General features: G+C 43.9%; 4 protein-coding genes across 5 annotated transcripts; 2 read left to right on the top strand and 2 right to left on the bottom strand.

Moving 5' to 3' along the window:
* Positions 1-1,238: 1,238 nt before the first annotated feature.
* EMC6 (ER membrane protein complex subunit 6) lies at positions 1,239-2,442 on the bottom strand. Of its 2 annotated transcripts, XM_080629968.1 has the most exons (3): positions 2,358-2,442; positions 2,200-2,266; positions 1,239-2,001 (listed from the first exon to the last, which is right to left on the bottom strand). In XM_080629968.1, exon 3 carries the CDS (start codon positions 1,969-1,971, stop codon positions 1,639-1,641), a length of 333 nt encoding a protein of 110 aa, XP_080486094.1. In that variant the 5' UTR covers positions 1,972-2,001; positions 2,200-2,266; positions 2,358-2,442; the 3' UTR covers positions 1,239-1,638. The 2 variants fall into 2 exon arrangements, with proteins under 2 accessions (XP_080486094.1, XP_080486095.1); XM_080629969.1 differs by lacking the exon at positions 2,358-2,442 and having other exon boundaries at positions 2,200-2,347.
* A 57-nt stretch (positions 2,443-2,499) lies between these two features.
* On the top strand, positions 2,500-6,315 carry TAX1BP3 (Tax1 binding protein 3). Its single transcript, XM_080629947.1, has 4 exons — positions 2,500-2,592; positions 3,675-3,794; positions 4,413-4,490; positions 4,715-6,315. Exons 1-4 carry the CDS (start codon positions 2,554-2,556, stop codon positions 4,850-4,852), a joined length of 375 nt encoding a protein of 124 aa, XP_080486073.1. The 5' UTR covers positions 2,500-2,553; the 3' UTR covers positions 4,853-6,315.
* A 1,095-nt stretch (positions 6,316-7,410) lies between these two features.
* CTNS (cystinosin, lysosomal cystine transporter) lies at positions 7,411-14,789 on the bottom strand (the record flags this gene model as incomplete). Its single annotated transcript, XM_080629906.1, has 11 exons — positions 14,699-14,789; positions 14,181-14,254; positions 12,778-12,856; positions 11,927-12,011; positions 11,731-11,834; positions 10,610-10,741; positions 9,758-9,857; positions 9,544-9,663; positions 8,248-8,418; positions 7,918-8,035; positions 7,411-7,541 (listed from the first exon to the last, which is right to left on the bottom strand). Exons 2-11 carry the CDS (start codon positions 14,242-14,244, stop codon positions 7,411-7,413), a joined length of 1,104 nt encoding a protein of 367 aa, XP_080486032.1. The 5' UTR covers positions 14,245-14,254; positions 14,699-14,789.
* Positions 14,790-15,239: 450 nt separating this feature from the next.
* SHPK (sedoheptulokinase) lies at positions 15,240-23,692 on the top strand (the record flags this gene model as incomplete). The annotated part of the gene is made up of 7 exons (XM_080629946.1): positions 15,240-15,416; positions 16,648-16,789; positions 19,238-19,421; positions 20,651-20,803; positions 21,917-22,092; positions 22,188-22,388; positions 23,298-23,692. The coding sequence occupies 7 exons, from the start codon at positions 15,240-15,242 to the stop codon at positions 23,690-23,692; spliced, it is 1,428 nt and encodes a 475-aa protein (XP_080486072.1).
* Positions 23,693-25,063: the final 1,371 nt, after the last annotated feature.

Here is a 25,063-nt window from a genome sequence, read left to right as displayed (position 1 = left end):
GCTTTGCTTCCATGTGCTGGGATGTGAAACACCACTGGCTCTCCAAGGGCTGAAGCTGAGATTCAACCCATCCCCTGCCTCCCTGGCTTGCAGCCACCACTCCCAACTCCCACTTGTGTTACACACAGGACAAGATGTAAAGCAGCAGGACTCATCCTATCGGGAAGCGCAGTGAAACGCAGCATTACAGCAGTGCTCGGAGCCCAAGATCGTGTTATTCTACAAGGGCCATGGCAGGGCAATCACCTTTATTGCAGGGTGTGTGTAACCATTAGGGCTAGAAATGGTGCTTCACCAGGAAAAGCCTTTCAACAGCTGCAGCAGGGAGCTGTGCCAGGCCCAGGAACAGCAGAAGGAGGTCAGTTCAGCCATGGCAGGGTCCCGGCTGCCTGCACTGTCACCCGAGAGCTGGCATTTAGAGCACAGAGCAGGTAACAGCGGGCAGTGATTGATACGGAGGGGAAAGCAGGGAGACTGAGGAGCTCATCAAAACACGTAATGCTGACTGTGCTCTACTGACACCAACGTTCCAATGGCACAAAACGTCCCCATTAGGTGACCAAAGCTGTTTTCTGAATTTAAGTCTTCAGCCCCCCTCCCCATATTCCCTAGACTATTTCCTTTATTTCTACCATTTGTTTAAAACAACTCCCAAAATCACTGCTATTAATAAAATGTAACCAGATTCCTTCTCAGGAGTTTGTGTCTTTGATATTCCCCCTGCCTTGTATTTAATGCACAGCAATAAAATGTACCACTCCAGGGCAATGCTCTGCAAGACTCTTCTGTACAGTGTGGTTTGTAGGTGGGACACACCACCTTCTCTTTGTGATACATACTTGTGTAACCAAGGCAATTAAACACTAAGTTTGCAGAAGGTCTGCAGTAAAGATATTACCTGTGTGATGGGTCACAGGCTTTTCCTTTCTGTTTCTGCTAGATGTAAGGCACCAGAAGAAAGCACAGCTCAATGCCAGCATGTGTTCAGTACAGACTTAGCTGGCAGCTAAGATGCTGCACTTACTTGGTTGTTTCATTGAATACAACAGCACTAAAAAGGAGCAAAGACTCATGAGATTGTTATTTAGTGATTTTTGTGTGTGCCAGTGAAGAGCGTCCATACCAGTGTCATTTATTGACAGTGTGTACATGTAGCAACTGGGGAAGATAACATTGACACTAGCAGCTCAAATACACTCCTGTACCAAACCTTTACATATACTTAATTACAAGGTACTGTGCAATATCTGTCAGATTACTTGTAGAAGTGCTGTTACATGTGGCTTTAATTTTTTTACATGTAGAGGCAGGCAGCAAACATAGAGGGGAGTGTAACTGGTGTGTCGTATCCTAACCAGAGAACTACATTAACCAAAACCCAGGGCTGTGCCTGCAATTAGGGACAGAACCACCAAACAAATATTCATGGGAGGCATCCAAGTAGTGGTTCACATTCAGTTTAATTAGAACAGTGCTATCGCTTCATTTGTACTTGGACATAACTTACTGACAGTATTAACAATGCAAGCGATGGACAACAGTCTCAAAGGTAAGCTGGCCTAGTTGTGTAGGTGAGTTCTGGCAACAGTCCTCCTGCTCGAGTAAAAACCACTGCAGCTAACGTGGCTCCTAGTCAGTTTAGTAGACGTGAACCATGCCGTACAGGAAAGTCCAGAACAGGACGTATGTGAAGAGCCCTCCTATAAGCCCCCCCGTGAAAAGTGGCCTTCGGGATTTAAAGTACTTGTTCCATCGCCGTCCGGCTTTTAACACCAAGAGCACGGAGAGGAGAACGGAAGCCAGGAAGTAGAAGATGAAGCCGTGCAGGCCGGTCAGGCCGAGGATCCCCGCCGTGGCGCCCGACAGTGCCGAGACAGACGTCCTGCAATAGTCCAGGATGGCGGCGTTCCCCCGCACCGCCGCCTCGCTGATGAACTGCGGCCCCTCGCGCTTGGCCACCACCGCGGCCATGGCTCCCGGAGCTCCTCTCGCCCAGCGGCGCTGGGGGGAAGGAGACACGCGCTGTACGGGCCGGGCGGGGGCAGCCCTGCTTGCGCACCGCCCCGCTGAGCCCGCTCGGCTCTGGCTCGGCTCCGGCTCGGCTCCGCAGTGCGGTGGAAACCCATCAGCCGCCGACGCGGAAGACCTCTCCCCGGCCCTCAGCACCGCGGGGCCCGCCCGCCTCCCCCCGGCCAGTACCTCTCATCCACGGCGGCGCGCTGCTCCGCGGGACCCTCGGCCGGGCCCTGCCGTCACGCCTCGTATCCTGCGGAAGGACACCGCACACTGCCCGTCACCGCGACACCGAGGCCGCCTCCCGCCGCCTCGCCCTCCTCCCCGCACCGGGCCCAACCTACCGCCACACCGGAGCCTCCCACCTCCCCGCCGGAAGCTCCTGTCAGGCATCTTGGCGCAGGGGATGCCGGGCAAGCGGCCTCACTTCCGACTCCTCCGCCTGCGCTGAGGCGAGGCGGCACCCGATTGGCTGCCGGCGACGGGGGACGGGATCGGGCGAGGCGCTTTTGTTCGGGCGGCGGCAGTGGCGGTGGGGCCATGTCGTACGTGCCGGGGCAGCCGGTCACCGCCGTGGTGGTGAGATAGGGCCGGGGCGCCGCGCTGGGGGCTGCCGAGCGGGACGGGGATGGGGATGGGGATGCTGGTGCTGCTGCGGCTGTCAGTGGGGCGGAGGACGCGGGCTGCAGCGCTGCCGGTCCCGGTTGCGGTTTCCCACTGCGGAGGCTGGTAGTGCCTATAGAGGGCTCGTCCCGCCCCGAGCTGCGGCGGTCCGGGCACTCGAGCCACACGCAGGCCCCTCCGGTCTTGGGTGGGGAACCGGGGAGGAGCCCCTTTGGGCTGCGGGGACGGGCTGCAACCGCCGCTTATCCCGGGGGCGCTTGACGGAAGAGGGAGGAAGTAGCCGAGAGGCGCGTTCCGCGGTGTGCGGAGAACCTTTGCCCGGCAGCGGCGGGATAAGCACCGGCTTTGTCTTGGCGGGGGGAGAAGTGGAGCTCTAATTAAGGGGCTCCGCAGCTGTGTGTGCGGCACCGCTCCCCGCTGGGTTGAGGGCGGGGAAACAGCCCCGGTGTGGCCGAGAGCCTGAGCGCAACGCCCTGGGCAGCTCGGTGCCTGCCAGGGCTGCTTGAGAGCAGTCCTAGGGTGGTTTGGGGAGGAAGGGACCTCTGAAGGTCACCTCGTCCACCTCCTGCAGGGAGCAAGTATACCTGCTTATAGGGTACTTGGATAATGCATGGAGTTTGTCAGATGCCCACAATCATCAGACACAGCAAGGAACACCTGCCTCTGGGTTACAAGTGTGTCGATAAGTTATCTTGAAAAAGAACCCTCCTAATAATAGGTTGTTGTTTCACTGATAGGGCAGGAACACAGGACATGTGGGCAAAGAGCAAGATGAGTCTTGCTGTGAGTGACTGCTGGTTGGCAAGGCATGACTCATAGTTCAAGAGACCTGCTCTGTTTCTAGTGTTTTCCCTTGTATCTAGAGCTCAGAGTAGTTAAGGAGCTTGGCTGTGTGGTGGCAGGAGCACCACTGGGCTGAGTTTACAAGTGGGGTCCCATCCTGCTGTTTTGTGGCAGGGCTGAGAACAGCTCAGAGCCAACTGTTGTTGGCAAGATTTCTTCTTCATCACAACACTCAGCTATTTTTCTCTTTACAGCAAAGAATTGAAATACATAAGCTTCGTCAAGGTGACAATTTGATTTTGGGGTTCAGCATTGGAGGTGGCATTGATCAGGATCCTACTCAGAATCCTTTCTCTGAAGACAAGACTGACAAGGTCAGATGCTCTTTGTTTTACATAGCCACTATCTCTGCAAAAGGCTGAGTATGTACAACTCAGCCAGCTAATTCAACTGGCATCTGTATTCTGTCCTCTCACATAGCTGGCTATTGAAGTTACTCTGTTGCTATGTTATCATTTGCAGACTAAATTTGGTTTGTTAGCTCTCCACCTCTTCTGTTTTCCAGCATTGAACAAACCTGCTTTTAACTAGATCCTGTAATATGCAACAAAGTGTTTTTGTAGAATTATAGAATCCCAGACTGGTTTGTGTAGGAAGGGACCTTAAAGCTCATCCAGTTCCAACCCCTGCCATGGGCAGGGACACCTTCCACTAGAGCAGGTTGCTCCAAGCCCCATCCAACCTTGAACACTGCCAGGGATAGGGCAGCCACAGCTTCTCTGGGCACCCTGTGCCAGCGCCTCAGCACCCTCACAGGGAAGAACTTCTGCCTACGAGCTCATCTCAGTCTCCCCTCTGGCAGGTTAAAGCTATTCCCCCTTGTCCTGTCCCTACAGGGCCTTGTCCAAAGCCCCTCTCCAGCTTTTGAATGGCCCTTAAGTATTTAATGGTCTTTTATTTAGTAAGTGAACACTTCATTATTTTTTTCCTAGGGTATCTATGTAACAAGGGTAACAGAAGGAGGCCCAGCAGAAGTTGCAGGACTCCAGATTGGAGATAAGATCATGCAGGTAAACACCAACATGAGACAAGTACTAACATAGCATTAGGTGTGTGCTGCAGAGAAGTGTCTGCTGGGGGAAATGCTGTCTTCTGGGTGCTTTCCAGGACAGTTTGTGGGACTTATAAATAAGCTGATGAAGGGCACAAGTGTATCTACTACATAGTTCTGGTTGAACAGCTATAGGACACCTGTGAGTCCACACACCTGCCTCATTTTAGGTGTTTTTCCCAGGTGAATGGCTGGGATATGACAATGGTGACCCATGACCAAGCGAGGAAGAGGCTGACTAAAAGGAATGAAGAAGTGGTGCGGCTGCTGGTGACCAGGCAATCTCTGCAGAAGGCTGTGCAACAATCTTTGATGTCCTAATCAGTCACTGAGTTGGGGAAGGGTTGGGGAGGGAGATCTATAGACTGATGTCAAGCAAGGAGGCAAATCCTAGGCTGGAACAGGTTGGCTGGAAGGGGAGCATGTTCCTAACTGTGGTAAACATGATTATTATTTTTATTTTTCCTTCTTCTGGTGTAACTGGCAGTAGTAGAATTCTGGGCCCCTCAGCAGAGTGCTTCTCTAAAAGTCTTCCCTGCAGGTACATGGTGAGACTTTACTGTAGTTGTGGCTTTTAGGAGGACAGGGACTAACCCTAGTTATCTAAGGAAGCAACTGGAAAAGCCTTAACTCCAAAAGGATTCTTTTGTAGCACAAAAGGTTGCTATTTTAAGAGGAAATGTGGTTTCTGCTATGGAAGATAAGAGGGTTTGCTGTGCTTAAGCTTTTGGAAATGAGCTGTCCTGTCCCCTCTGCGCTATCAAACTAAAATGCCAGAATTAAGAGTTGCTCACTGCTGTGGGGAGGAGCACTGTACTAATCCCACAGTGTGCTAGCTAGGCAAAGCATGCCAAAGGGTTTGGGGCATTATGGTTTACTGTAGATTCCGTGCACAAAGCAGCCTCTTCAGATAAGAAACAGCTAAGTTACACAGGAATGTTAGATTAATGCCTGTGAAGTACACTACAAGTTCATAGACACTACAGTTCAACTTCACTGTCAGCATAAAACCTTAATTCTCCTTGTTCTCAAGTAATTTGTAACATGAAATGAAACAAGTTTAAATGAAAGGAATATGGAACAGGAAGGAAGGAACTGTTGCTGAACTTACCGAAAGAGCTGCTTGTTGTGTTAAGAGTCCTCAGTTCTTCATTCCGCTTTTATCGGACTTGAAATGGAGGGATGGATTTCGGTCTGTCTTCTAGAAGACTTTTCTTAAATCACTGATTTATTGGATGGAAGAGATTTAATATGCCAATAATATGCAAAAGTGCCTCCTGACCAAATTTAAGCTTCTGGTAAGATACTCAGTTTAAATCAACATGCGACAGGATTTAAGGCTCCTGCTGCAACACTAACATAATTTTCTAGCATCCCAGTGGTTTGTTAACCAGCTAGCTTTACAGTTATCCAAAAACTGGAGTTCTTAACCCACTTCAGTTGATTTATACATACCTATACTTTCCTTAAGCAGTCTTCAGGTAAGCTGTTGTAAATAGAACATGAGGAGGTGGCCGACTAACTTATTACTGCTGTGCCACATGCGTATGTTGTGATTAATGCATCTCAGACTATTCTGTACACACCAGCAGATGCCTATTTACCATTTTTATATCTATGGAATTACTACAATACTGCTTTTGAATTTTGTAAGTTAAGAGTTCAATGGTAAATTTTAAGGCTTTCAAGTTGGAAGTTATTTTTTTTACTATAAAGATACACTGCAATTTGTACTGCTATTTCACTTGATTTTACACACAATAAAACAAAGCTGGATTTCCTGAGCTGTTTGTGGTATTCTTAAATGTAAGAACATCTCTTGAATGCCTCCAGTTGAGACCTTTTTTTCTAGCTCAGAGTGGACTGTGGACTACACCAGCCCAATGCAGCCTGAGGTTAGTAAGGTCTGATTTCACTGGTGGGTGTTTGTAGTGTTAGTGATCTGTCATACCTCACTAGGACTCCAGCAGGGGAGAGAATTGTCCTATTCTTCCTTAGGTTGACACCTCATAAGACACATTAGCTTTTCAGCTGTTAAATATTGTTCAAAGTACAAATGCATGGATTCCCTTCTAGTTCTTTTTAAAGGGTGTAATGCTTAAACATAATTTAAGACCTTGATCACAGCACATGTAGTTGGAAAGTTGCCCAGGAACAAAAACATGTATTTAATTATGGGGCTGTTAACATGATCCACTTATTAAAGACTTGGCAAACTCTTTAACCATTTAGGACTCAAGGTATAGCAGTAGAATTCAGGGAAATGAAGTAAGCACACTAGTTGTTTAGCACCTTTGAAAGAGATTTCAGTGAAATAAGAATAGAGTTTCTGCTTCTCAGTATTTTTAATAAAAGAGCAAATACACAAATACTGGAACCTGAATTACCAACCTCATTCTTTTATGTACCACTACAGCTGTTAACAGCCAGCCTGAGTGGTGGTGATCTGTCCACGAGGAGGAGGCAGCAGCAGCACTTCAGAAGACCACAGTCTTCAGTCATTACATTATTAAGTGGTTGCTTAAACATTATCTCAGATGTTTGGGAGCTAGATCTTAGCTCTTTGTGCATTAGTTCCAATCAGACATCACTGGTCTTTCTTTTCCCTGTTGCTAATGGAAAAAGAGCCATGTGTTGCTTGGACAGCTCACACTAAGTTGCCTCTGAAGCTTCAACAGGCATGAGTCTTCCATTTGCAAGCAATGTCAAGATAGCTTGCTGTCCTTTAAGGCATCTGGCATTTTGCAAGGCAACAGTTTGTATTCCACACCAGAGAGGATCAAAGTATAAACAGATAAGAACTGTCAGTAGGTATCTTGAAAGCCCTCAGCCAGGGTAGAGGCAAGTTCAACTTAAAGTTTTTGTCTTCAGAAGTGATGTTATTCACAAGGTTCATATCCTTGTCTCCTATAAAGGCAGTAGTGTTGGGCCATAAAAACAATATCAAAGATGATGGAGAAGACACCCAGGCCAAACTTGGTTGGATCTCCAAATATTAACTTCCACTGATCTGTCAAACACCAAATTAGAAAGTTAAAACTAACTCCTCAAGTGTAGTCTTGTCTCAAGACTACAAGTTTATGTCATGTGTATTAGAGAAGTTCATGTTTATTACCTGCACTGCTTAGACACACCTTAAAACTAAATGTAGTGCACATCTTATGCAAAGCTAATTAGTAACTGTTCCTATGGTTTCTACAAAATAGCCATTTCATTTTCTGTTTTGAAGGAACAGGAAAAGATTCCTTATTCTTATATAAGAACATCTACACATGCTATAGCACAAACATCTTTCTCCCAAAATGACCTACTGGTTTATAGCTGCTTTGTAGCAGGATTCTCCCAATCTGGTTAAGTAAGCCCCACCACTTCAGTTCTAACCTTACCGTTGTTGTATGACTGCAAAAACATCTGGAGAAGGCTGAAGCTTCCACCAGCAAAGTCAAGCAATACATTTCCAATACTCCATCCCTCTGTACTTTTCCGACAGTAATTCATGTATGCCTGAGAGCGCAACACAAAGCTGGTCAGCATGTCACGTACAAGATTTCTGAGATTAACATTTAAGAAGCCTTCTGTATAACTACACTGGCTTTGCCACTAGAAGACTTAATAAATAATCATTGCTGGTTTAGTCTAGTCAGACTTTCAAGAGCACATACGACAAGCTTAGGGCGAGAGAAAAGTAGTATAAAAGCAGAAAAGTTCAGATTTACCTGTGGAAAATATTTTATCAGTGTGACTGCTAACTTAATGTAAGAGAAGCAGAATAAGAACTGTAGCCACGTCATTTCCTCAGTTGCAGCAAGAAACAGTGTTGTAAACGTGAAGATCCATGCAAGTGCCAGTAGCCCAACAACAACTTTGGATACTTTCTGAGCTGCTCTCTGAAACAGAAATGCAGATACATTTATACTAACCTAACCATACATCCCCAGACACACTGTAAGATACAAAATACGCACAGGACTATGCAAAGTTACAGTCCAAGGCTATTCTTGTATGAGATAGGATCATACCACAAGGGAATTTTAAGTGAGTGCTGAGTGCTACAGCAACAAGCTGTAGGTTACAAGAGCTGATGAGGAATATTCAGTATCATTTGTTTGGAACACTGCTGTCCATGAAGTGGGCATGAAGTGGAAAACAATATGTGGGAGTATTCTTGAGTATTTATGATGTCTATTATCAGTGCCACACCTGTAACAATCTCCTGTGTTCAGTGTGATGCTATCAAGAGTTCCTATATATGAAAAAGGCTGCTAATGCCATTATGCTAAAAGATTCAAGATTGCCTTCTAATTCTTGACTAGAAAAGACTATTGCACCTAGCAGTGGTGACACATGGGCTGTTACAGTTTTAGGTTTAGCATTACCAAAGGAAGTACCAAGAGAGAAACTCATCATCTAGAGAAAATTAACTGTTCACATCAAAGGCTTTTACAACAGGAATTAAATAAAGAACCTCCCAAGTATAACAATCAATGGGAATTAAAGAACCACCAGACTACAATAAGCAGTCTCACCTGAAAAGGGTGGGAATTATAAAAGGGTTTTTGCAACTGTTTTAGGAGAAAGGAAGTAAAAAAAAAAAAAAGAAGGCAAAAAAAAGAGCTGGATGAGTTGCAGGGAATCCCTAAGGACCTACCTTGAAGAATGGTCCATGTAGTGAGGAAACAGAAAAGCACATCCCAGCATTTGTTCTGTGTAGAACTGTAATCTGTGTGCTGGCTAGAGATCTGTTAGGGAACTTTATGAACTTGGCTGTTTGCCTCAGTTATTTTGAGTACGTAAGGACCTGGAGCTCACAACATCCCGAGGCTGAAGTAGCTAAGCTTCCTGAAAGTGCTCCTAGCTCAGGAAAGATAAAGGCAGATGGATTGTGAAGCCTGACTTCTTGAAAGGCCAGAGAAAGCGCAACGACTAGGACTTTGGAGCCCAAAAGCAGCAGACGGTGAGTGGTGAGGTGCCCGGCAGAGGGAGCTCTGGCAGAGCCCAGTGTTGACACTTACCTCGTAGATGCAGCACTGTATAACGGTGACGAGAGTTAGGACTACTGCATGAAGACTGAAGAAAACATCATTGATAGCCACAGGGTTCACCCCACTGGGATAACTGACTAAGAATTCCTCCTAAATGTAAGAGAAACCAAAAGCAACTAAATGCCTTAATTCCTTTCTACAGATACCGACCCCCTGGCAAGTATTAAGAGATAATTATGCTTACCTTAATTGACGGTATCCAGAAGAGTCCAACATTAAATACACTGTATGCTATAAAGCCAGTAAGGTTCAATGCTAGAAAGTCAAAGCTTAGTCCAACAACGCTAGAAAAGGGAGGAAAAATGTATGAGAAATATGCATGATCATTATAGGCAGTTCCAGCAACAACTTGACCTTACAATATACTGATTTATAGGCAATTTTTTATATAAATAAAAGCTGTAGGCATTGTAACATGATGCTGTGAGTCTATCAGAGAGCAAGGTGAAAAATTCCTCATATGCCAGGCACTTGTACTTGTGACAGCTTTGTCACAGCTGTGTCCCTGCTGTTTAACTTCATGCTGCCATGAGCTCAGATAGTCTGATAAATTCATTCCAGCCTGAATCCATGGAAGTAGTAGTGCATCTTTGCCAGAAGAAATGCTTTAGTTTTCATATATAATAATGTTTCTACTTAGAGTCACTTAATTTAAAGGGAACCGGCCTAATGAGTACAGTACAAACTGCTCACAAGGTAAGTAATTTTAGAAAGTGGTCGCCACAACTGGCTCAGCGAGATGATTTACAGAGTGACACCAAAGCAAATGGGCAAGCCTCCTCTATCACAAATCAGTATTGGATGCCAAACCTGAGGATTAGGCGTCTGCAGGATGCACTTACTTTCCTCTGACCTGCATGCACAAAAGCTCACTAGGGCTGCATTTATTCAGGCCCTCTATTTGCCTTACTTTCCCCCCCTCCAGTCTTTTCATGCATAATTCACAATAACCAAGATGGATGTAACTGAAGCTAGGAACATGATTTGAAGAAGTAAGTGCTTAAGTGGCTTGCAAACACATATGAAGTCTCTTTACCTTTTTCGGCGCCAGTTCTCAAAGAGTTGAGGATAAAAGGAGATAGACCAGGCGAGGAAATAGATCCAGCCAATCACCTCATCAGCGTATCTCACTATGATGCTATGAATCACTTGAAATTGAATCCTAGGTCTGATGGGAAATGCAAAGAGAATGAGTTAATTTGCACTTTTAATAATTCACACTTTTTTCAGGAGATTTTGCAGTGTTCTGCTTTGAGAAAACAGAGCAGGTGTTGAGACAAGGCAAGAGATTCGGAGTTAATTTCAGTTGAGATGCTCCCCTTTTCCTCAGCCCACTTGTGTTTGGGACATTTCTCACTCCTACCTTCAACCTACCCTTTCCTTCTTGCCTCTTTCTTTTCCACTCCATTACCACAGAAATCTTAAAGAAGGTCATCTTGTGCTTATGGCTTCCACTTTCATAGCACAACATCTGTTATGCAAAAGCAGTTTCACTTTTCACAGCCTGCCAGCAAAGCCTTATGATCATGCCTGTCCTGTTGAGCACTTCACATGCTTACCTCTGCATTTGCATTGAGCCTTAAAAGCAGAAGCAAAACGAGGAAGTAAAATAGGAGTATCCTATTACTCAGTAGCATTTGGGCAACAAACAAATACAATCCAACTTTCTCCATCTTTCTGGGTTGTTTTTCTGTTAGGGAGGACTGACATCTGTGAAAAGAGAGGTCCCCTACCTAGAAAGCAAGATGCCTGTATCTCATGGTAGTGACATAGGCATACAGCTGCATCAGGCTGTTAGCACTCCAGGACAAGTTCTGCACACTAAAAATAGTATCCCACTGGACATTTACAGTCAAATGCTTCCTGGATCAGACAAGCTGACAAGTAGTTTTGATACTTTTAGGACAGGTTATTAAAACCAGACTAAGGAACCATAAGAACTCAAGAGTCATTTAGTAATGAAATCTAAAATACCAAGACTATCACTCTGCTTCCATACCCTGTATTTAGCTGAATAGCTTTGGGATTACTGGAGGGTCACATCTCAGCTACATACCACCCATCTCCCATCAGCTATTTAACTGTAAAGAGGGAGTAGTTACCCCAGAGTGTAGGAATCTGTAGGATAGTAAGTGGCACTAAAAACCAGTTTCTCACCCAGTTAAGTTGGAATTAATTGTATAAAGATAAACTGTTACTTGTCCAACATCATCTGCTTTCACTTGGAAGTCTGCTTTAGTGTGACCTGCAGGCAATTGTACCTGCAAGACAAAGCAGAGGGAAGAAAAAGAAGAGTTACAGCAAACTAGTGGAAGGCTTTTGCATAAGGTCAGAAATCTGTTCTGTCACTTACCTCATCAGGCAGTTCAACAATGGTGCTGTGCTTCGATGAGTGTGTAATGTTAAAAGTTATCACAAGCGTCTCATTTAATGGAGCCCTGTGAAGGCAGAAAAAACAAGTTAGACTGGTGCTTGAGTTCACAAAGATGGCTTTAAGGCTCTGGGAGAGTATCTGCTAAATCCTTACACCTCTTGCAAACAATGAACATCATACACCACAGAACCTCTTTATCACAACTCCTAGATTTTCATGTGACTGTTCTCTTTACACAAACTTTGAGATCCAAAGGGGTGCATGTGCAATCCTTTTCTGGGAAGTGGCTGACACAGCAAAAACATGGCTAAACAATGCATTTTGTTTATGTATTTTATGCATTTATGCATCTACTAAACAAGACTATGGTACATCAGCCCCCACTCTGGACTAGCTGTATTTCTTTGCTAGAAACTGAGTTCTGTTTGCTTGGATACAACTTTCTTGGTGATCCTTCTAGGAAATGCAAGTTTCTCTTAAGCATCAACTTTTAGAATTGAAGAAACTCTAAGTTCACTTACGGAAGACAGTTAAGTAAGCTAATATAGGGCAGACAGTATAAAACATATTTTCCTGCTCAACTTCCCATACAAATGGCACAGGGTATTATCAGAGGCCAACCAAAGCTGTTTATGAGAATGCAGCACTATCCTGATCTATACTGTACTAAGCAATGTAATAGTCTAGAAACGGGCAGTCACACCGACGAGATTTACTCTGTATGAACAATTAACTGAGTCTGCAGGGAAGTCTTACATATATAGCCAAGTCCTACCTGCTTGCCCATCCCCCATTCCAAAAAGAAAGTAAAGATGCAATCATTATTTTACCTCAGAGAGATAGTGACATTTGTTGCACTTCCACTTTCTAATGAAACCACTTCAGGGACAGACAGTACAATGACTCCATCTGAGACAGAAAAAAAAGAGTCAAAACAAAACAATCCTACACATCTCAATTACTGTGAATAATTAATAGCTCCTTCAGAAGAACTACCTACTTCCTTTTGTGATATAGACATTTTGTCCATCAATACCTGTGGCGTCAGATTAATACAGTGAGTACATATGGCAAACAGCAAAGGCAGTGGAGCTTATTTCAAGGAGACTAAAAAACTTAAAGAAGTAACTGTTACTTGAACACGTTACAAGGAAGCAATTTAAATATTTGAAGTGCAACAAAAGTTCATGCCAAGAGAAAGCTACAGATACTTCAAACCCACGCTAATTGTTTCTTGATGTGATCCTAGTAACTTAGGAGTCATAAATGCCCCAAATTTATTTTAAAATAGCTTCTTGGGTCACAATTCAAACCAGGTGCCCAGATGTTCCAGGAAACGCATATTTATCTTAACACTTCAGCAATCACAAGCACCTTACTATAGTGCTCTGAAATATTACTATTAAGTGGCACACTTGCAACAATTCAGCTGTGTTGTACCACATAATACTTTAAGAGAGGCTGAGATTCCAAAAGCCAATAAAACCGATATCAAAACCATAAGGTGGTCACATGTCAATGATTTTGACATTCGGAATCTAAGTCTATTTTATTCACTGTATGTTTAAAGGACACATGAGACAAGAGGAAGAACAAAGAGGTACACAAGATTAGAAATGGAGAAATTAACGGATTTTTTTTTTCTTGTTGCCATATATAAACATATATAAACAGGGGAAGTTCAGGTTAGATATAAGGAAGAAATTCTTTATTGTTAGGGTGATGAGGCACTGGAATGGGTTGCCCAGGGAAGTTGTGAATGCTCCATCCCTGGCGGTGTTCAAGGCCAGGTTGGACAGAGCCTTGGGTGAGATGGTTTAGTGTGAGGTGTCCCTGCCCATGGCAGGGGGGTTGGAACTAGATGATCTTAAGGTCCTTTCCAACCCTAACTATTCTATGATTCTATATTACACAGTGTTCTTAAGACGTTATTTAAAGGCAGGAGAGTTCCCTAGTTCACCACTGACTGCACCACAGACAGTATTTAATCTGTTTCTGCAGAGGTGAGTTTGGAGCAGGAAGTGAGTGCTCCATCACAATAGTGCCTTAGCATAGCACTGTCTGTGCAGGAGCACACCAAGTCAATGGTATCGTGGAAGAAGGCAGCACAGGTCTCCTCAGAGAGGTGTAACAGGGACGCTGCAGAGCAGCCCTCTTCCAACACTTACAGATCTGGAACTGGCCCCTGCCTGAGGGAGCCCAATGGCCCAACCCGGGATGACCAGACACTCACCGCTAGGCCCCAGCACCACAAGGGAGAGGTGCAGCAGAGTGGGGAGCACGTATTGCATCCTCATGGTGGAAAACCTGCAGGAAAAGCGAGGAGAAAGCTTTGCTTAGGACTCACACGTTTTGAGGGAACTCTTGCCCATTCCCTCAGCTGGCAGCACTCTTCAAACGGCGCCCACCACAGCCCGGCTGAGGAACTCTCAGCACCCACTAGACAGCACCAATTCAGTCCCTCTCCCCACCCAGACACCCCCGAGACCATCTGGACCTCATAGCTGGTCCCGCTCCCGCCACACACAGCTCCCGCCCCCTGAGGGACCCTCCCCTTCCCCTCAGGACTACAAATCTCAGCAGCCACTGCACCTCTCCCCCACCTACCCCCGGCAACGCGGTGCGCACTGGGGCTTGTAGTCCCCACCGCCCTCCCCTCAGGAGACAGTGCAGAGGGGATACCCCACGCTTGTCCTAAAGCGTCCTAACCTAACACTGAGGAGGAGGCAGCGCGGAGGATCAAGTGCCTACCTCCCTCCACTGCCGAGGCTCCGTGCTGACTCTTCCCTTTTCAGCTTCTCACGTGAGGCGGCCGCCCATCACCTCCCCGCTCAGCGCCGGTGCGGCCGCCCTCGGGCGCCATATTGGGTGCGGCAGAGCGAGTCGGGCTGGTGTTGGGGGGGCTGGGAGGAGAGAGAGCTGCGGGCGGGTTTGTCGCGCTGGTTGTTTGTTAAAGTTCAGCTTAAAGGTGCGCAGGTCGCCGGGGAGGTTGGGGAGAGGGGCAGTTTGTCACGCTCAAGATGGAGGAGTAGCGGCCAGCCGCAGCTGAGGGGAGATATCTTCAGTCAGAGGGTAAAGTCCATCGTCAGTCAGAGGGCAAAGTTCAGCCCAGCCCTGCGCACTGTGAGGTGGGGGTCCTCGCAGCTTGTGCCCTCGCCGCTCTTGGGGCAAGTTCCCCCTCAGAGGCAGCAAGGAGCAGTGTGGGACTCAGCCTGGTGGGTGTTGGTCTAGCCACTGTACAGAGACCTGTGCTTGGTGGGGAAGGTGAAAGCCATCTCCTCTCCTCATGGCCATGGAGGCTGGCGAGGCAGCAGGCAGGCCTGTGCCTGCTTGCGTGCTGGGCATAGACTTGGGCACGACATCGGTTAAAGCAGCCCTGTTGATAGGGGCAGAGCGAGGGCAAGTGGTGGCAGAGAGCTGCTCCAGGGAGACGCAGGCATACACCAATAGCCAGGAAGCTGGACCGCAGGTAAGGGGGGACAGATTTCAGGATACTGGCCTTGGCTTGTAGTGCCTGGGTTGTTTTGTTACATGGTGTAGACTTCAGTGATTTTCCTGGATTGTTCTCATGCCTAGATTGACAAATGGTTGCCGCATGTTTCTGGGTGTCTGAAAATAGAATTAAAATGCTCTCACTTTACTGTTGAAGAAAGTCAGGTAGTGCTGCTTGATTCAAGAAAGACTCAGGTTTTGAAAAGTTGCATAAAACAATCTAAAACTATTCTCCCATAAGCTATCACCTTGTCTTTGACCCTGCTTGTCAAAAAACAGCAACCACCTGCCAACTAGAAGGGTGTTTTGCACTTTAATGTGAGATGGAATCATAACTGGAAATTCCCTGTGGAAAGAACCACGAGCATGTACTCCTGTTAAAGACATTTACATCTATTGTGTTGGTCAATCTAAGAAAGGATGAATCAGAATTGTAAAAAATACATACCAACGTTCCTCTGGCCTAGTAACGAAGTGAGCCCAGAAGCTAACTTCTGAGCAAAGATACCAAACAGGCCAACCCCCTCTGTACAGTCGTGTTTGTGCAGCTAAAATTATGTGTGTGCAGAACAGTTCACATCTGTATGTAGACAGTATTTGAATACTTTTGCTTGTAATCTTCACACTGGTCTGTCACAAAGTAATTGGAATCCTTGAAATTCAATGAGAAAGCTGGAATGCAGCTTCTCTTGTGTGGTTTGGTCAGTTTGCTGAGTAGATCAGTTTGATGGGGAGTGCTAGGAATAGAATATCCAGAAATGAAGTATCAGCATCATCAAAATCAACAGGGAGTAGATACAGAGGAGCTTATAAGGGAAACTGCATGCCAGTCAGAACACAACAGTAATCCTCTTTGTGGGGAAAAAGAAGAGCAATATACAAGATGAACTAATGAAAGCATGTGGGGAGTGTTAATGGATTTTGTTAAATGTATAGTTGAGTATGGTAACTTAGGAGATTATCTGGCCTTCAGTTTAAGAGGCTGTTATCTCATTCTCAGCTTGCTGGTATTGGGTTTTAGTTTCTGTGGTTTTGTGGGTTTTTTGCCTTTTTTTATTTTTTCAATTTAGTAGTGAATGTCATTCTAATACATGTTATTAAGCTAAATGAATTCTGTTGCTCACTTCTGACTTGAGTAGTCTTGTTTAGTAAAGACACTGAGTGGATCCTAATGGTTTTATGCTCAGAATAATGTTTTATGATTGCAGGGAATGGAGCAGGATGTCTGGCGAATAATAAGAGCACTCAATGAATGCCTTGCTGCTCTACCTCAGCAGCAGCTTCAAAGAGTCAGTCACATTGGTATTGCAGGACAAATGCATGGGATTGTATTTTGGAAAAGAGATAAAGGTAACATTAATTCTTTGACATTCCTGTTTGGAGTATTATGATACAGAAAATATTATTTTAACTCTGAAACTATCTGTAGGAAACTGCTGTGTATTCACTTTGGTCTTCTGTAAAACAGAATTAACTGAAGATCTTCTGTGGAAATTTTTTTAAATTACTGGAATTTCGGTTAAGGATATTGTTTACACAAATTTGTTAAAGCATTTATCCTAAGGAGATCCCTGCAGAGTCAGCACAATTATTAATAAGAAAGAGGAATAACATATCTGTGGCTTGTCCAATATGTTCATCATATGCTATATGCTGCCAGTTGAAAGACCTTGTGCATCATGTGAGTGACCTGGGGTGGGGGTGGATGAGTAAGTCATCTCATAAAACACTTAACTAGCTGTTGTCCAGTACCTCAATACCTTCTAATGATTCTGCAGGAGTGGTAGTGGCAGTTTTGTATATGCTTTGAAAAATAAGACGTGTTTGATTTTTCTGTTACAATGTGCATAGCAGTAGCTATCCAACAGCTATTTTGAAATGCTCCTTGAAAGTAAAGCAGGAGAAAACTGCAGTTCAGTTAATGGTGTTTTCAGTCCTTTTTTTGTTTGCTTGTTTCAGAACTGAAGTCTAAGGCTTTCAGAATGTGGTTCCATGTCTTCTTTCTCGTCACCTTATGATATGCGCATCTGAGCAATTATGCAAGCCTCATAATTATAGAAGTTAGGCAGATTAAGCAAAAATGTATTGTAAACCACAGAATAGATTTCCCAAAAGTGCTAGTCACTGCCTGTCAAAAGTTGTCAGGGTCTTAATTGCTTTAAGAGACACTGTGCTATTCATTACTGGCTGTAATGAAAGAAAAAAATACAAAGGCTGATGGACCAAAGGAGCTGTTGCTGGCTTTCCAGCTGTCCCAAGGGCTGCATACCAAAGCCTCATGGGTTCATGGCAGGCATAGATTCTTATGTCATATTGGTTAATATTTTATTTCCTAAAGCCACAGTCCACTTCTGTTTCATTTCTGTCAAGTGTAAGAGGGTGTTTGCTCTCATTTGTTTTGAGTAGACTAAGTGGATCCATGCACTTTGGGACACAAATTACGTTTTTAATAGCATCCTTTAGGGTTAGATTTATGGTTAATAATTTTTCCTAGCATCCATTTAAAACTAGAAAAGCAAACCAATTCGAAATTCAGCTCAAACAGATTTGATAGAACAGAGAATTAAGGGAACAAGAAAAAGAATGTTTGCTTTGCATGTTTCACCTAGTAGTTTCCAGCTTTCACGTCTACTTTTTACTGTGTGAGTGTAGCTGTATCCAGCCCAAGAAAGACTCTTCTAGCCATATTTGTGCTAGTCAGGCAGCTGGGTCTCTTCTTTGACCTGTAGGATAAGTGGCACAGCACAGCTTGAAACCCTGCTCCTACCCCCAGTCAAAACCAGCAGGCTGCCTCAGTTATGGAAACAGCTCATGGCCTGTCCTATCCCCCATCCCCACACTGTGATCAGGCATAACCTGGGAGAGCAGTAATTGTCAGAGGCCAAAGCTGTGCTGCGGAGTGTGTGAGCAAACATCACATGCCAGTGCTTGAGCTTAGCCTCAGCTTACCCTGCTGCTCTGGCCGGTAAGTGTGCTGCCTTTGCAGGGCTTTTCGTGGTGAGCATGTTGGGGCAGGAAGTAGCACGCTGGACTGGAGCAGTAGCAGACATTGCTGAGAAGGCTCTGAGCAGCTCTGAGAAGTCACCGTAATTTAGCTGAGGCCTTTATGTGGAAGAATGTGAAGGTTTCATCAAAGGTGCGGTGATCTCTGTTCAAAAGAATATTCTGGACTGGTAAAACCGAAAATTGAATTAAACCCTATTCTACCTTTGGTGAAGTTTTGTTGCATAGCAGAAGGAAGTGATACTCTTTAGTACTTCACAGTCCATTGCTTAACACATATAGATCCAGGCTTTTTCTTCCTTTGTCTTAAAAGGTGATGAAACTACACACTATCCATCATACGCAGTTGGTTACTAATGAATCATTGTTTAGGTTGTGATGTGGCAGCTCCCAGTTAAGGTTTGTATATAAGAGCTGTCATGTCAGCTCATTACCTCCCATACCAGAACTGAGGGATTGTTTGTTTGTTTGTTTGTTTTGTAGGTCACCTGATATTTAAGTTGCATCATTAATATCTAAGGGTGCAAATTGCTTGTTCCTCTAGGCAGTAGGAGTGCTTGGAGAGAATGAAGGCCTTGGATACCAGTCTCTGTTTTAGCAGAGGATGACTGGCATTATGATGCTATCTAGGGCTGAAAACCATGACCAATTAATTTGATTACAGCCCCTACAGGCTCTGTTTCTGCTCTTTTTCCGATGTATTTGACAAATCATCAAGAGTGTCCAGAAATGAGGAGTGCAAGGTGGACTGTGCTGCAGGGGGTTGCTGGACTTCTTAGATACTGTGTGTTTCAGGTTGCAAGTGGACAGAGAGCGGCCCAGGCCCTACCTTTGAGCCAGGGGAAGTCAGTCATCTGGTTACTTGGCAAGACACCCGCTGCAGTCCTACCTTCCTCTCTTCTCTTCCTCTGCCACAGTCGCATATCAGCTTGGCTACAGGATTTGGATGTGCCACAGTCTACTGGTATTTAAAGAAGAGGTACATTGTTTCTCAAAAGCATTTCCTTATTAGGCTGTTTGACTGGCAGTTTCTCATCTTGAATTTATGTGACAATTAGTATTTCTGTAGCATGTTAGTGCCACTATAGGCTTAGTGTCTGTGTTTCCCTTTAATCATAGTATTAAAGAAGTAGTCAAAGAATATTTAAAGTGGCAGTATTCAATATAAATTGTATGCAACTAAGCACAAGAATCTCTGACCTCATAAAAATATTGCGGATCTCTGTAATAAAAAGAAAAGCTTTGATTATATAGTAACAAAAGCCTTGAAGAACTGTAGAATCGTTCTAGTCTGTCCCACCGCTCAGAGGAGCTCTGCTAATGCAGTTTGAACATTATAATTTTGCCTTGTGCAGACTGTGAAAAATACAAGCACGCCTAAAACAGTAATTGAGTTGCTTTGTCTGCTTGCTGCCAGATGCTAAAACAAATATTCTTTAAATTCATTTCAGTTCTTTCCTTCCTTAGGCACTGAGATCCTTATGAGGTGTTAAAAATAGTCTGCTTTGCTGTGGCTTGTTTGCAGAGGATATAATTTTTCACTTATGACTTGACATCAGCAAAATTTGTTCTTCAGTTACGTCTGCAGTATGCTATGTTATTCAAAGAGCCAAAGTCTTCCTCTGCAAAGAGTTCAGGTTCAATAAATGGGGAAAAACTCACTAGATCTTGGTTTCTTCCAGTGTGTGTCCAGCAAATACATGGAGCATGGCATGATCTTGCTTTAGAGCTGTTTGAGTCCAGCTGCTTTGCTTTGTTCCTGTTTTATTTCACCATTGGTACATTTCCATTCATACGATTTGTGGATCCTAGAGCAACTGCAGGAATTTACATATTTTTCTCAAATGCTCCAGGATCAACAACAGATCAACAAATGATCTCCAGGATCATTTTTTGTGCAAACAATTACTGCCTTCCTGGTAACTGTTGCAATGATGTGCTTTTGAACCTGGACAACTCATTCCTTAAAGCCATTGTCTCTCCATCTTCCAACAGTAGGTAATTATTGCTGCTGCAGTAACAGCTTGGAAATCAAATTCCACTTACAAAACCAAACCAAAACAACAAAGTCCAGGCTTATCACTCAGATGGCTTTTTCATTTTCAGATGGGCCCACACATGTCTGAAGCTCCTTGTAGCAATGGAAGTAATCTTGCTCCCTCTGCCTTAAAACGCCCTTCATTAGTTTTAATGTGTTTTGTTTAAAAGTCCAGGTTTTCTGAAGTCTTATGATGCAGCTGGCACTATCCATGACTACGTGGTTGCCATGTTGTGTGACCTGAGGAAGCCGCTCATGTCTGTCCAGAATGCTGCCAGCTGGGGATATTTTAATTCCAGAAATAAAAGCTGGAATACTGACATGTAAGTGCTAAGATCATCAAGTGGGTTTTATATATTGCTTGTGATGGGCAATGTGAACATCTCTGGGCCCTACGTATAAGAGTGCTACAGATAAAAAGTGATTGAAAGTTACTCCTAGTCAGTTGTGTGGCCTGTACTGAAGAGCTATTGAGAGTTTGTTCTGTAAGGTGCATATGTTTAAATTATATAAAGTCTGGCATGGTGTTTTAGAAATACCTAAGAGAGGAGAGCTGAGGGACTCATCAGTGAGGCCTCATATACCAAACTGCTTTCTTCCTTTCTGTGATGGGATGGGGTGGGCCAAGTGCATGCCGCAGCCAAGATGTTATGATGGTAAAAGACAGTTCTGTAGTTCATTCAGCTGAGTTCCTTCATAACTACTAAGACTTACTTGTGATAATACCTAAGAGTTATGGATCTTCAGAGAGTTTTATAGGGAATCAGTTTATTTATTTACTTATTTATTTTAAGGATTTGCTCTTTCAAGAATTTACTTACTTATTTTAATGATTTGCTCTTTCAGGGCTGAGTGCTAAGGCCTTATATAAATCAGAGCTTAGGTTAGGCCAGGACTCCAAGGTGAAAAGATCTGCTCATGAAGGTATGAAAGAGTGACAGAAACTTGCATTTGGCCTACTGAACAGTTATTAAATTGGTGTTATTGCTGTAGCAATGTAGAGTATCTTATGTAAGGAGTTTGTTGGACTTAACTCTTTGTGGTTTGGTTTTGAACCACTAACTGCATGACAGCTTAAAGTTCTGTGAAGTTGCATATTTTTTCTGGTTTTGTGATTGTCCATTTGCCGTGGAATTGCTTGTCCATATGACACCACTAGGATAAACTTGCTGAACATGTACTGTTCTATAATCTCAGGTAATCAAGATGCATATAAAGGAAAGCTATTTATTCTTCTAGATGATTCTGGTTTACCCAGCTCATTGAACTGGAATGCTGCCCCTGTCCAAGACAGAGCCTTCCAAATAGGTGAAAGCATCCATAAATCCAGCAGGCACAAATGCATGTCTGGGTTCATCTGTGACCTCAAAGAGGCCTTTTAGTCACGTTACACATTCCCATACTGCTTTCCTGCAATAATATTGTTCTGATTGCAGATTAAAAGAATCTGGCTTTCCCATTCACTTGCTTCCAGAGGTGGGAGACCCTGGCAGTATTGCAGGCAGGACAATCAGTGCATGGCATGGAATACCCAAAGGAGCAAAAGTAGGAATTGCTCTGGGGGATTTCCAGTGCTCTGTGTATTCCTGTCTGACTGAGAGGACTGACGCAGGTATGATCATTTTGGTATCTTCCTTGGTTTTCTCATTGTCCTCCTTCAGGGTAGCCTAGTAAAACACTGATTTATTTTTTGCTTTTATGTTCTAGTTCTTAATATCAGCACCTCTGCTCAGCTGAGTATCTCAATGCCTCCAGGTTTCCAGCCTCCAGACATGCCAGATCCTTCCTCAGCTGTTACTTATTTTCCCTACTTTAATGGTGACTACTTGGCTGTGGCAGCATCACTTAATGGGGGCAACGTGGTAGCAACATTTGTGGACATGGTGGCACAGTGGACAGAAGAGCTAGGTAAGCTATTTCAGGGATAACGTAAAATATAGCATAGCTGTATTTTCAAGGTTGTATTTCAAGGATAGCTTAAAAATTTGATTCATCAGCAGGGTAAAAAGAAGCTAAGGTAAAGGAACAGGCAGTGAGCTATTTTTTCATGCCACATAGGGAATGGAGATGTAACTCTTGGGTCATGCTTCCCAGATCTCTGGAATTTCCTGCTGAAGCTTATTAACATGCTGGGACAGTCATGCTTGGACTCCACATTCACATTGCCTCTAGGTTTTGGATTTTCTTGTTTTAAGAACACAAGAGGATTATTTTTGCAAGTTGATTTTCAAAAGTAAAGGCCAGTGAATTTGAGGACAGCCTTCTAATTATGTATGAATGCAGTCCAGAAGAGTCCCTTGATTAGATCAGTTGCCTTTTGCTTTATATCTTGCAGCACTCTAATGGATTTTAAGACTTAAACTCATGTAATATCTTCCAAGTGCTTTAAATGTGGTGGTCTTCATGGGTTTTTTTAAGAATTTCTTGGGTTTTGCAATACAGAAATAAGCTCTGAAATTATTCTTGCAGTACTTGAAGTGAATTTTGCATTCGTGTGCAATTCAGCCACTGAAGCTGAAATCTGCTGTTAATGCATTTAAAGGTGTTGTTTTGTGTAACTTAGGACAGTGTAGGCAAAGATGAATAGCTGTGTTGTCAGGAAAGGCAGTTTCTGTAACCCAGAAAGGATTTAAATAATGTGGGGTTTAGATAAAATTGGATGGGAGAACTGTGGTTCATAAACCTGGAAAAACAATGACAACTTGTGACAGAAGAAGATAGTACTTTGCTGAAGGGTGGATTGTCCATTTTAAGTCTCCACATGTAAGATACACTGGGTCTCTTCAGATTAGTAACATGATTATTTCTCATCTGCAGGACTTCAGGTCCAGGAGTCTGCCATCTATACAAAGATAATCAAAGCAGCCTTGGCCCAAACCAACAGCAAACTGTCCATCCACCCAACCATATTTGGAGAGAGACACGTTCCTGAGCAGTTGGCATCAGTGAGCAATATTGCTGTCTCTGACCTCTCTTTGGGTCATGTAACCAGAGCTCTGTGCCGTGGCATCATTGAAAACCTCTGTTCCATGTTACCTGTGCAGTGCCTGATGGAGACTGGGGTGAGGAGGATTCTGGGGAGCGGCAGTGCCCTTGCCAGGAACGAGGTGCTGAGGCAAGAAGTGGAAAGGGTTTTTCCATTTCCTGTGGTTTACGGGAAGGATGTCGATGCTGCCATGGGGGCTGCCATGGTGATGTTCCACAGAAAATAAAGTCATTGTTTGGGATGGCCTGAGATGCAGCTTCTTTGTTTTTCTCTGGCTGTGCAGTGTTTCCTTTCACTTCTTTTAACATGCAGTGTCATTACAGTGGAAAAAAACCCCAACCTGCATTTAGTGTCTGCTTCTGGGTGTACACATTTTATTGCTCTGTCATTCCCATTTGTGAAATGAGAAGTAATTACCACATTGAATTTGACTGAGTGACTAGGAAAGATCTATTAGCTTTCTGTGTAAAATGATACTTAATGTGAGGCTCATTTTCCTGGTAGGAAATAGGTTTAGAAAGACTAGGAGAGATGAGTAGCTACAGACTTAAGTCTGTAACTAAGATGTGTAGTAAGTCTGTAACTTAGTCTGGTGTTTTCATTAGAGATTTCTTGTTCTTAAGCAGTCTCACAATATACATAGATATGGGCAGCATGCTAGATGTCAGCCTTGTTTGAGGAGTTTGGTGGCTGTTGCATGAACAAATGCAGTTTTCTCATGTTGTCTCTGTAAAAGATGAAATACAACAATCAGAGTAATGAGCTTTAATACAGCAGCTTCCAGGCTGGACTCTAATCTCTTTTTAATGTCAAGTATTGCTCTTCTGAATTCCCTTTAAATGTCTAAGTTTTTATCTCTTGTGTTATGCTCGTAGAATTTTTTTTCTCCCCCTATGCTTTATTTTAAAATGAAAACAGGTATACTTTTTCTGTCTAAACCAAGATGGATGTACGCCTTTGTTGCTCAAATGAGATTGGGAAGCAAGTAAGATAGTTTTGTGTTATCTAGATACACTTTCATTACATAGAAGCGTGTATTTTGACTGAAATATGGATGTGTATTCCTGTCTTACACATTAACAACATCAGGAGTGACTCACTTTTGTAGTGAGAATGCTATTCTGAAATCTAAATTGCAGAGATGGATTAATTTCCATCTCTCTCCACCCTCTCTCCATGCATCTATTTCATGCTGTGTTTAGGGAACTATCAGCATACATAGGAATTACAGAGGAAGTGTAGGCTAGATTAATGGTTTTATAGAAAGTTTGAATTACTTATATGTTGTTTTCCTTTTTATGTTGTTATAAAGTATTTTTGTATCAGCAGATGTGCTTTCAATTTTATTGAATAACTGGAAAGAGCTGATAATACTATTCGAGCATGCTGTTAACCTTTGTTTCCAGAAGCTGGTAAAATTGTGGTCTGGTTTTAGGTTCTATTCATAGAATCATAGAATAGTTAGGGTTGGAAAGGACCTTAAGATCATCTAGTTCTAACCCCCTGCCATGGGCAGGGACACCTCACACTAAACCAAGGCAAGATCATCTCTGCAGGCTGGCTTCAGATAGGTCTTTAAGAACTTTAGCACATATGC

This window comes from Psittacula echo (genome assembly GCF_963264785.1).
Source record: "Psittacula echo genome assembly, chromosome: 15".
Classification (NCBI taxonomy): Eukaryota; Metazoa; Chordata; class Aves; order Psittaciformes; family Psittacidae; genus Psittacula; species Psittacula echo.
Note: the sequence above shows the minus strand (reverse complement) of the source record. Positions and strands in the feature narration are given on the sequence as shown.

Excerpts from the sequence above, each read along its gene's own strand:
- TAX1BP3 (XM_080629947.1), top strand. The coding sequence starts at position 2,554 with ATGTCGTACGTGCCGGGGCAGCCGGTCACCGCCGTGGTG. Across the intron at positions 2,593-3,674 it reads AGCCGGTCACCGCCGTGGTG|CAAAGAATTGAAATACATAA; the intron begins GTGAGATAGGGC and ends TTCTCTTTACAG. Across the intron at positions 3,795-4,412 it reads CTGAAGACAAGACTGACAAG|GGTATCTATGTAACAAGGGT; the intron begins GTCAGATGCTCT and ends TTTTTTTCCTAG.
- EMC6 (XM_080629968.1), bottom strand. The coding sequence starts at position 1,971 with ATGGCCGCGGTGGTGGCCAAGCGCGAGGGGCCGCAGTTCATCAGCGAG.